Below are 11046 nucleotides of genomic sequence, written 5' to 3'. Positions count from 1 at the left end.
TATAAGTCACTGGTCTCCAAAATATGTTGTCACATGAAAAAAACAAGCAAGCAAAAATGTGTATGAGCAGTTGAATATTAGTTAATTAATTTTTACTGCAGGTGTAATCAGAGGGGCAAAAATATGCCTGCTGCAACTGTATGCTTTAAGTTTTTGCTATCTTTCAACAAATAAAGTGCAAACATGTTTTTGTTAGCTTTGGACTTGTCAGAAAATGTTACATTCTTTTTGAACTATGTAAAAAAAGATGGTTAAAATGGCATCCATCTTAATACCAACTTGAAGCAAATGACAATTAATATTAACGAAATAACACAAACTGGTTTATTTTTTTTGTGAAAAAATAACAAAAGCAACAATGTTGACACCTAACCATCTCCAGTCTTTTCTCTTTCAAGTAGTGATATGGTTTGATTCACAATTTCAAGTGAAACTTTTTCAGACATAATCTCTTTGACCTGTAAGAGACCAATCCATATATACTTGGATAGATAAAAACAATGTACAAACAAACCTGATATTGCAGTGAGCTTTCATATGCATACAATACACTTGTGTCATATAACATCACTGACGATTTTGCCAAGCATTGAATGCAATTTTTTAGTCTGCAAACAACTTCTCGCTCTTCTAATGGCACCGGTTCTTTGTTTACATTGAACCCCCCATCACCTTAAAAAAGAATAAAGCAGTCAAGTGATACTAAGTGTTTAGTAAAATGCAAACATGTTTTGTTTGTTCGCTTTATTGAGGTTCACTATCCCTGCAGTAGACACATTGTGTACTTATGTTTTGATCTTTCCATTGGCCTAAAAACAAGTGGTTTTGAAACTATTTAATCTGTTAAAGTTTGAGCTGGTCAGCTTAGCGCTTAAGGATGAAGAAAACATTGTCCAGCACTTCGTCCCATTAACTGCACAAGACATTTAATTTCATAAAAAAGATTAGCAAATTGGTGCTTTATGCTTTTCACTTTTCTGTAAAATTGCAAATACTAAAACAGGCACAAACCTTCATTGCATGCATCTCCAGATGTAATAGAAATCCAAATGTATCCATTGTTGGCTAAAATAGTTGTAGCACCACAAGGCAAGTTGTGGATGTGATTTTTCCTGCGTTTTATCAATGAAGGTGAAACAACAACACAACAGCCTTGTCCAAGTTTGCCATATCTAAGACTTCTTGTGTGCAAAGACAACATACCATCATTATGAACCTGTTAAAATGTTGGTGCTATATAAATCATATTGCCAGAAATATTTTTTATTAAAAAATTTGCTCTGTTCAGTTGCTAGTTTGTTTTTCTCTTAGTTTTACTATTTGAAGACTGAAAGGAACAGTTTAAATTAACATTAGGGTTAGTATTCCTGACCTGAAGAGTATGTAATCACCAAATGAATATTGGGGGGTAAATGGTGTAAATGGACGATCTCAACTCTCAACTAAAGTGAAGTTACAATGCTTTTAAATACTTGTGTACCAAAAACAACATAAGAAGGCCCTGGATCATGTATATACTTTAGCAAAAAATGACCTTCTGACAGTGCACTGTACCTGTTGAACTTCGGCACTTATTAGATCACCTTCTTTCAAATATTCTCTCATTGTTAGTTCATCCGCGGCAGATCTTCTTCTTAGTTCACCACCAGGAAGGTTAACAGATGATATTTGCAGTGTTGAGTCCAATCTAGAATTAGTCTCAACCTACATGTAAACAAAATATGCCAATTCAATAAGATACATTTGTACAATATATATGTAAAATAACCAATCATTAATACTTTTTACATTAACTATGTATATATATGGTGTAATTTGAAAAAGTTTGTTAAAATTGGAGTGTGTATTTTTGCTTGTTTTTAACTGGGTATAAACATAAAACATTCTAATAACCAAACCTTCCATCTTTTCTGTTGAACTTCTTTAATGCGACCAACAACAACATCTCCAACTTCTCCATTGTATCTTGTTTTTAGGGCTTTAACACAAACAAGCTTGTTAATGCGCTCTACAACACCAGCAACAGACGCATACAGCTTGTTATCTTCATCTCCAGCATTGGTATATGTTCCTGTTCAGAAATATTTTAGGTTTAATTATTGCACTAAGGTTCAAGGCTCAAGCTATTGCCAGATTGCTTACAAGTTTACAACACAAAAAATGGTGCCTTATAAAACTTCAAATGTTGAGGGGATTTAATTAAAGCATAATTCTACATTTACCATAAAACCTACCAGAACCAAGATTTTTTTGGCTTTTATTAAAAAGGTTGAAAATTTAAAATGTTTTGACACAACTTTGCAATGCCACATAGATTGAGTTAGGAAGTAACTACTTTGATAAAGCAAAATTTGTGTTAATTAAAAAATAACTGTAAGAAATGAATTGCAAAAACAGGCATGCAAGTAGGTACCATGTCCTCTCATGTAGTCAGCATCTTCTGTAATGACATCTCCCGGCGTTACTAAGAACACTTCGCTGGCATGGGCATATATGGGATTATTCCTTCTTTTTGATGGAGCTTTTATAACAATAGTGCTACTCGACATTATGTTCTGTAAAATTAGGCACATAGAATTAACTAACGACACGAAGCTGCGAAGAAAACCCTGACATAGTACCTAACTATATATAATATAGCACAGGTGTTGATAGTAGACCAGTGTTTGATGCATGCAAGCGTTCTTGTGTATACATACTGCCACTGCCACCCACCCACGTGCGTTTTGTTTGGTTTGTTTTCAACCAAAACGTCAAAGTCAAACGTTTCATCAAGGAAAAATTCTCCAAACAAACAAAAATAAATATATATGCTTTATAATACATAACTTTCATTAATTAAATGAACTAAATCACCATACCGGCTTATATTTAACAATTAGACAACCGAATTTATGATGTCTGTGTACGTCAATAAAAAAGATTTGCGGCTTACTGAAGCGTGTACTAATCGTGTTCAGTGAACCATTCAAAAACACTCGGGCCAATTACCGAAGTACGAGCCTACGTATACGTTTCTGTGCTCAGCTTTTTGCTTCTAATGAAATGAAGCTTAGTGTTTTACATCTCAAACTTTTAGCGAAAATCTTATAAGCTCACCAATGGCCGAGGAAGCGAAGTCGAGTCGTTTACCATTGGCTGGGAAGCGCTTTTTCATTGATCCGAAAGTGGAAAAGGGAATGGCCAACAAACTAAAGCAAAACTTGCTGCTTCTTGGAGGGGTTTGTACATTTTTACATTGTATGTTTTTAAACAGCTCTGTGGAAACTCGTGATTCTATTAAACAGTCAATGCATTTCTTTGTAAAATACAATGACATAACGGGTTACTTTGGTATCTTATGTGACAGCACTTTTATGCATACACAGGATGAACTTGGTGTAGTTTAGCTATGGTTGCTTGTGGTTTAGCAAAGCAAATTTATTTAGAACCCTTGTCCCAGCAATCTCATTCTGATCTTGTATTTTTAAATGAAGCACTTTATATTAACCATATTCCTCTGTTAAAACACTCATTTATTACAATACATCAAAGATTTTTCTATTTGTTAGGTTGTGGAGGACTTTCTGGATGGAAACATAAACTTTGCCTTGACAAATGAGGAAAATTTGCTACCTCCACAAAAATGTAATTTCTAGAACAAATAGTTCGATGCACAAAGAAATAATCTAATTTTTAAAAAGCTTTTTTTGGTTGGTCTGAAACATATACCCATATGTTTGTACTAATATGCTTATTGTCAATGTGTATTTTTAGCTGAACAACCATCACCATCAAATATGTGTAGTCCATTCAACACAAGTGTTCCATCACCTCATATTGCAGAACACAAACCATCATCTGTAAGTTACAGTTGCACTTTTAGTTCTTTTTCAATCCCATCTCTGGTACAATTTACTAATAAAAAACCATGGAAAAATGTTTGACTTGCTATGTACAAAAATATTGTAGTAATTGTTACTTTTTAGTCTGTACGCTGGAAAAAGATTGCTAACAAAGCAAAGTCGAAACGGGCTTCATCAACAAGTTTAATTGAAACAGCAAGGAAACTCGGCATAAAAATTCGTTATGTTAAAGGTAAGATTCATTTCACTAAAATTGCATTTATTTCAAATTGTTGACCAATAATTCTGATATGTTTTACTCTGATATTTCTGTTTGACTTTTGGTTTTAGAGGTTTGGGAATGGCTTTCAAAAACAAAAGAAAAACTTGTAAAGACAGGTATGCAAAATTAATACATTAGATTTTCTGACATTTAAACATGATCACATATTTTATAAATCACAAACAGTTAATCTTTTCATATACTCATGTTGTTTATTTCAGATATTAACCACCCAACCAGACCAACAGCAATTGTTTTGCGAGAACCATGCATTAAAATTGAAGATTTAAAACAGTGGGTATTTTATTTGAAAAAAAATGCTCAGTTAAACATTTTGTCATGTTTGTTTCAAAGTAAACCAATTTATGAAGAGATGGAAAGTGTGACATATCTTGATTTTGAAGGATTAAAAAATCGTTGTCCATTTGTAAACCCTTCAGCTTCACCAGCTTCAAAGTAAGTCAATACAACTGCTGATGTTCCTTATCTGCATGCATTAAATAATAATTATGGGTCCCCTTCCCTGAAGGGGACACATATTGATTTTACTCAAATTGTTTTTGTTTTTTTTCTTCCCAAAGTTTGTCCGACTCGTTTTTCCATCAAATGTTTGATGGATTTGGCTGAAATTTACACAGATGGTAGATATAGTTATGTAGATGTGCATCCCACTTTGTTTTTGTTGATAACCCCAGTATTTACCGCGCTAGCCCCCCTAAAATAGGTATTTTCCCTCAAAGTTTGTCCGACTCGTTTTTCCATCAAATGTTTGATGGATTTGGCTGAAATTTACACACATGGTAGATATGGTTATGTAGATGTGCATCCCACTTTGTTTTTGTTGATAACCCCAGTATTTACCCCGCTAGCCCCCTAAAATGGGTGTTTTTACCCAAAGTTTGTCCGACTCGTTTTTCCATCAAATGTTTGATGGATTTGGCTGAAATTTACACAGATGGTAGATATATTCATGTAGATGTGCATTCCGCTTTGTTTTTGTTGATAACCCTAGTATTTACCCCGCTAAAATGGGTGAGTTTTCAAACAGTGTCAGAATTGGCTGAAGTTTGGATTTCTTGTATAGTATGCCATTTATAGGTGTCGATTGTTGTGTTCAACCCTGTAGTCCTAACATTTACCCCACAAGCCCCTAAAGTGTAAAACGTATTTGTATGTTACTGGGCACCACAAACGAAAGATTTCTTTGGCGTAATAGTGTTACAAGGGCAACCAGTTGTATGTTGCTCGTTGGTGGGTTGCTTGGTGGTCTTTTTTGCGCCATGGCAGCTAGGGACTTGTTAACAGCCCTATGCCGTCAGAAACATTAACGGTTGTTGCTCAAACACCTCTAGTGGTCGAAATTTTAAACATTGGCGGATTGGGCTGAAATTTTGCAGTACTATTGATTGAGTCATTGTGTTTTTTATATTTTTTTAGTTTGTGTGTCGAACCCAATTAGTTACCCTACTAGCCCCCTAAAATGGGTCAGTTTTTTAAAACGTTAAATAGGACTTACTTCAAACAATATCTGGGGTGAATCTAATTTTATAGTTTGTATTCTACATAGTATTATTATTTAAGCCCAGTGCCGATCACTGTGTTTTACCTTACAACACCCGACTTCCTCATGGTTATCTCTTGAATTGCATTATTTTCAACTTTGCATGTGTGGGGACCCATGAGTTTTTGCCTGCAGAAACGACTAAGGTTATAAAAGACGGTGACTAATATGGGACCCAATACAAAATCAGAATAGGAAATATATTTATGTTTTAAAATAGGTTATAGTGTATATGCAAGGGCAATATGTGCTAAGCCACCCTTCTAGTTGTTTTTAGGTGTAATTTATTTCATGATTTTACCATTTCTGCAGAAAATCACAGAAGAAAAAAGAAGACAACCAGAAAGGTTTTTGTGAATGTTGCCAATGCTCTTATCTAAACGAATCAAAAGTAAGATATGCTGCCAACCTGACGTTATGCTTTAACATATTTTATATTTTTTTACCAAACATAACTTTTATAGCATTGTCGAAGTGTGGAACATAAAAGCTATGGAGAGTTGAGGAGCAATTATCAGAGGCTTGACCAATACGTTTCAAATAACGATTTACATCTCAAGTCGTAAGTTATCTGCACGCTTTTAAGTGAAAAACACTTTGAACTTGATTGTGTTAACCGTTTTTTTTTCAGATTCCTAAAACGAGCTAGTCTTGCAGTTCAAGAAAAATCGTTGCCCCAAAATAACATGCAAGTCACAAAAAAATCACCGATTAAGGCTGCAGTGCGGTTTAAACAGCCCAATCAGTCACTTGGTATTTGCAGCACACCAACCCTTAACAACGCGAATATACTTCGAACACGGCGCCGCTCCCTGAGTCCCCAAAAGCCTTCGTTTGGACAAAAACAAAAATTGTCTAGAACACGGACCTCGGTGTCCCCCCGCAGGCTTACAGGGGAAACTAGTACAGTTACCACTCCAGCAATTAACACACGCCGCACAAGTCCGCGAAAGTTTCCAAGAAAAGAACTTCAGCATTCAAAAACATCAAATGAAGCCAGTGCCACTTCGGTGCGACATAAATTGCCAAAAACGTTCCAGCAAAACTCGCCGAAATCAAATCCTAATGCAATTAGGAGTCCGTCGCCTGTACTTTCTCCCCGGACCAAACGACGTTCGCTAAACCGAAAACTGGACATTGATTCTCCAACGGAGTCAGTGTCTCCCCAATTAACAGTTTCAGCTCGGATCTCACGAAGTGCTTCCAAACTGAAAGACAACACCCTTCATGCAATGATCACGCGCAAACGCAGCATATCGCGAGACAGCTTTGATCCGTTACCAAATTCATCTACCTCGGACACGTAGCTACGTTCATCAATTTGTGGATTTTATATAGTATTTTTTTCTATTATGTGAAGTTTTTTATTTTATCTGTACCGCAGGGCACTGTACGTAACGTTTATTTTAAGGCAGCCGCTTCTATCAGTTGGCTTGCTTTCGTTGACATTTTCTATTTTTGTGGTGCGTTTGTTCGATTTGTTTCATACAAATATTGCCAAAAGAAACTTTACAAATGCACTTTAGGTTATCGTACGGAAGTGAAGCTTGATCAGAAAAGTCAAGGAGTTCAATTAACACTACTTGTGCAGTTGCAATAATGCCTGACAAATAGAAAACCTCTAAAAATATCTCTCTCCAACATCTTATGGAAGTATTTTGCAAAATAACGCCAAAAAACTTGCGAAAAACGAAATGGTACATTCTACACATCTGCTTCATGCATTTGCAGCTGATTAAATGGACTTTAATGTTTACAAAAACAACAAAACGCTTGACTGTAGAAAATAAGGTACCATAACAATTTACTGATATTTGGGCAGAAAATGTACCAACGCCCTTCAGCTGATTACACGCTATTTTCGGTTGCTAAAAACTGAAGCCGGGTGATTCCATAGCAGCACTTATTCTTACCTGCTTAACTGCACTTATTTTTCCCTGCTTCATTAGTTTTGTCAATATATTTGAATAAATTGTTTAGGAAATATGACAAGACATAATTGGTAATTACAGGCATAACACTCAATGTTTTAACACTAAAAAGGTACATATTCATTGGCGCTGGCAGAAAATTCCAAGAGGGGGCAAGAGTTGACACGTACTTAGGCTGTGGGCCTATTTACATGTATGAATATAAAAAAAAACGTTATCATGTAAACCATTTTGTTTGTTCGAAATATGGTAAAACGGAGATTGTGGAAGCAACACAAGATACGTCAATAACGCAGGTATCGTTAAATTTGCTTGTTTATGCTTCACTGTCTTTCTCCCCTTTAATTATTTAATCGAGCATGCAAGGGCGTCCGCAGGTTTTCGGTTAGCGGGGGTCAAGGTAGGTTCACTCTGCCCTTTCGGCCGGATGCAAATTTTTTTTGAAAATTTGACCATTACACCATCCAGACAATTTATCATTTTTATCAGTGTTTACATTTCTACGGATTTTTATCAAAATTGGCAAGAGCACAAAATTATCAGAGTTATATAATCGTTTTATTGCATACTATTATCGTGCTGAAGTGAACCTTGCATAAGGTGTAATATATACATTAGGGGGAATAATTGGGGGGTCCAGACCCGCCCTTTTCAAAAAGTTGTGCGTAAATTAAATAGGCCCAAATCGTTTAGTTTACCGCTACACGATAACAGGGAGTCGTTATCTCAAAGCCGCGAGGATTTAATCTCTTGCGTTCGCTTGCTATCTAACGCCAATTGTGACGTAACAAGGGTTGAATAAGGAGTTTTATGCGCTAACAATCGGAAAGTTACATTCCGGCTGAGACGCTGGTTGTTAACTGCACTAAATGCAACGTATCAACCTGTTTTGCATTTTAAAAATGTAAAATGAGTAAAAAATGGATAAAAACGTTTAATATTGTATTGTTTCGACTCGCCAAACACGTAATAGTTTGTCACGAACATTAGATCGATGTTCATTGAATTTAAGCCTTCTACAGTTACCAACTTTAGTGCATTCTTGACATTGTGCAACTTAACAGTAGCATTATCGCTTTAGAAAGGCGTTCATTCATTGAGAATCTTACCTGGCGCTTATATCGCTTATCTTGCAGCTGCAGTTTTGCCGAGTAAGCTAGATGGCAGCGGCGAAATCAGGAAACTACAAAGCTGTCGCGAAAATTATTTGTTATTTCTGTCAACTAAACGGATAGAGAAACCGCCAAAGTCGAAAGTTGGATTAGGTTTCCGTCTTGTACCTTCGGGTTAAAGTGCTCGGGACAAATGAGTGGTAGTTTAGGCCAGGGCTACTCAAACTTTCTTGCTCTGCGACCCCATTTTCAAACAGAAATTTCTACGCGACCGCTTGATGGGTATAGCCCAGTGGTGCACAACTATTTTGCTATGACGGCCGTATCGCAGCTATTTATTGTACCAACGTCCGCCAATTGCCTGCTTGCTTGTGTTTTAAAATTACTGATGTAGAGAAATACTTATATTATATATATACCATCTAATGGCGCCTAAAAAGCCTAAATTAGTTTCTAACTTGATACACAAACTGACAGTCTTAGCTTTTATGATGTCATAATATACATTGTGACGCTTGTGGTATCTGCTTTTTCGCACTGTTTGCACACAATAGGCACAAAAAAGTGGGCGCAAATGGCTATTAGGCTGATAATACCTTTTAAGTTCCACAAAATGTGTTTAGAGCAGTTTAAAAATCAAACTATTTGGCAAAAGAGTTTTTATTTGTGTCACGGTCGCCAGTACATACATTTTAATAAACATGTTCACAGCCGAACAAACTCGTCTCTATCGCCGCACTTGTGTACCCCTGGCATAGACTATACAGCACGGAAATGACGTTTAAACAATAAATTTACGCACATATAGCATTTATTGTGACAATACCTGAATGACATAATAACGGACGATGTTTCGCGACCCTAAAATTATACTCCGCGACCCCAATTGGGGTCGCGACCCACAGTTTGAGAAACCCTGGTTTAGGCAACGGGACAAAATCCCCAAAATCAATTATTTTGATATCTACGAACCACAAATCACCATATAGCTTCATTTGTCAAAAAACTAAAAAAATTGAACAGCAAGCGTATAATCGTTTTTCATCCAACAATTTTCCAGGGGGGGGGTCAGCTGACCCCATTTGCCCCTATGTGCGGACGCCCTTGCGAGCATGATACTTGCTCATTCATCCGTTTTTTCAAACAAAATATGTTAAATTTGAGGTTCACTGAACATCCAAGCGCCCATACGCGTATTAATAACAATATTAACTTTATTAATTACCAGTGCAAGCCTACACTATTTAAAGTTTAAACCAGTGGTTCTCAACCTTTTTTATTGTCGGGACCAAAAGGTAGTTATTCAAGTGTGTAAGGAGCCGCAAAAAAAGAACTTAAAAAATAATGCAGGATAACAGCAAACAATATTGATTGGTTTGAATAATTATAGGCTAGTATTTAAATATACTGCATTGTAACTTTTAAAACTAGTAAATTTGCAAACATAAGTTCTTTTACTATTGTTGTTGCGCTGTCTTTTAATTGGTAGAGGGCGTGACTCTATGCGCCCAGACAGCACAGCATAGGCGATCGCTTAAATTCCTAGAACGGTTCGCAACGCGCCTTTCCACGCGCTCAACAACTCCAAGGCACCAAGAGCCAAAATAACGAATTCTTTTATTAAGGCAATTAAGGACAGAGATGGCGCTCGAGGGTTCAGCAGCAAGACGAGCACAAAGGCAAATGCGGTTTCTGCAAATAGGCACTACTTTAGTTACGGCAATATACAATAAATTATCAGTAAAATTGACTCTTACCGAACTATTATAGGACCAATGTAACAGTAACATTCAAAGCGATCAGTAGATTTTAAGTTCTGCAAAAACAGCATCAAATTTAACAAACATCACCAAACACATTAGTAATGAACTGCGAGACTTTAAGCATCAAAGCTTACCGGAATAATACAGTTATTTACAGCAACAGCACGTTGGCTGATGACGGTGAAATCCATGGTCCAGAAATGCACAAATTGCACATTGGACGACTGACAACAGTTCAATTAGCACAAATTTCCTATTCGTTACCGAAGAAACAAACATAACCGGTCAATTAAATAAAGCATGCTGCCTCTATAACAGGGGTCACCAAACTACGGCACGCGGGCCGGATCCGGCCCGCGACCACATTTTTTGGTTTGTCAAATCGTTTTGATAACTTCGTGACATTCAAAAATTAATCTACTCCTTACGAAAGTTGTCGCGATATGTAGAATTGATATTGCCTAGTTTCATAGAATTACAACGCCCAGGATTGATTCAAACCTGTTTATTACGTCACAAACAAGAAAACGAGTGTTAAATGTGCCCAAACAATGGGGCAGTTAATTAAAATA

At 36.4% G+C, this 11046-nt stretch overlaps 3 protein-coding genes across 4 annotated transcripts; 1 reads left to right on the top strand and 2 right to left on the bottom strand.

Moving 5' to 3' along the window:
- Positions 1-301: 301 nt before the first annotated feature.
- On the bottom strand, positions 302-2686 carry LOC145202690 (exosome complex component RRP4-like). Of its 2 annotated transcripts, none has more exons than XM_080075716.1 (7): positions 2622-2686; positions 2414-2555; positions 1899-2071; positions 1555-1704; positions 1012-1216; positions 515-672; positions 302-458 (listed from the first exon to the last, which is right to left on the bottom strand). In XM_080075716.1, exons 2-7 carry the CDS (start codon positions 2547-2549, stop codon positions 369-371), a joined length of 912 nt encoding a protein of 303 aa, XP_079931842.1. In that variant the 5' UTR covers positions 2550-2555; positions 2622-2686; the 3' UTR covers positions 302-368. The 2 variants fall into 2 exon arrangements, with proteins under 2 accessions (XP_079931842.1, XP_079931843.1); XM_080075717.1 differs by having other exon boundaries at positions 2627-2679.
- Positions 2687-2962: 276 nt separating this feature from the next.
- On the top strand, positions 2963-7188 carry LOC145202689 (protein DBF4 homolog A-like). Its single transcript, XM_080075715.1, has 10 exons — positions 2963-3221; positions 3552-3627; positions 3757-3842; positions 3969-4077; positions 4176-4223; positions 4329-4401; positions 4462-4563; positions 5981-6059; positions 6133-6230; positions 6300-7188. The coding sequence occupies exons 1-10, from the start codon at positions 3102-3104 to the stop codon at positions 6973-6975; spliced, it is 1467 nt and encodes a 488-aa protein (XP_079931841.1). The 5' UTR covers positions 2963-3101; the 3' UTR covers positions 6976-7188.
- A 2167-nt stretch (positions 7189-9355) lies between these two features.
- On the bottom strand, positions 9356-10999 carry LOC145238404 (uncharacterized). Its single transcript, XM_080101548.1, has 3 exons — positions 10609-10999; positions 10469-10527; positions 9356-10403 (listed from the first exon to the last, which is right to left on the bottom strand). Exons 1-3 carry the CDS (start codon positions 10663-10665, stop codon positions 10190-10192), a joined length of 330 nt encoding a protein of 109 aa, XP_079957674.1. The 5' UTR covers positions 10666-10999; the 3' UTR covers positions 9356-10189.
- Between the last annotated feature and the right edge of the window lie 47 nt (positions 11000-11046).

This window comes from Phallusia mammillata, chromosome 7, assembly GCF_965637545.1.
Source record: "Phallusia mammillata chromosome 7, kaPhaMamm4.hap1.1, whole genome shotgun sequence".
In the NCBI taxonomy this organism is placed as follows: Eukaryota; Metazoa; Chordata; class Ascidiacea; order Phlebobranchia; family Ascidiidae; genus Phallusia; species Phallusia mammillata.
This window is presented reverse-complemented; position numbering and strand designations above follow the sequence as displayed.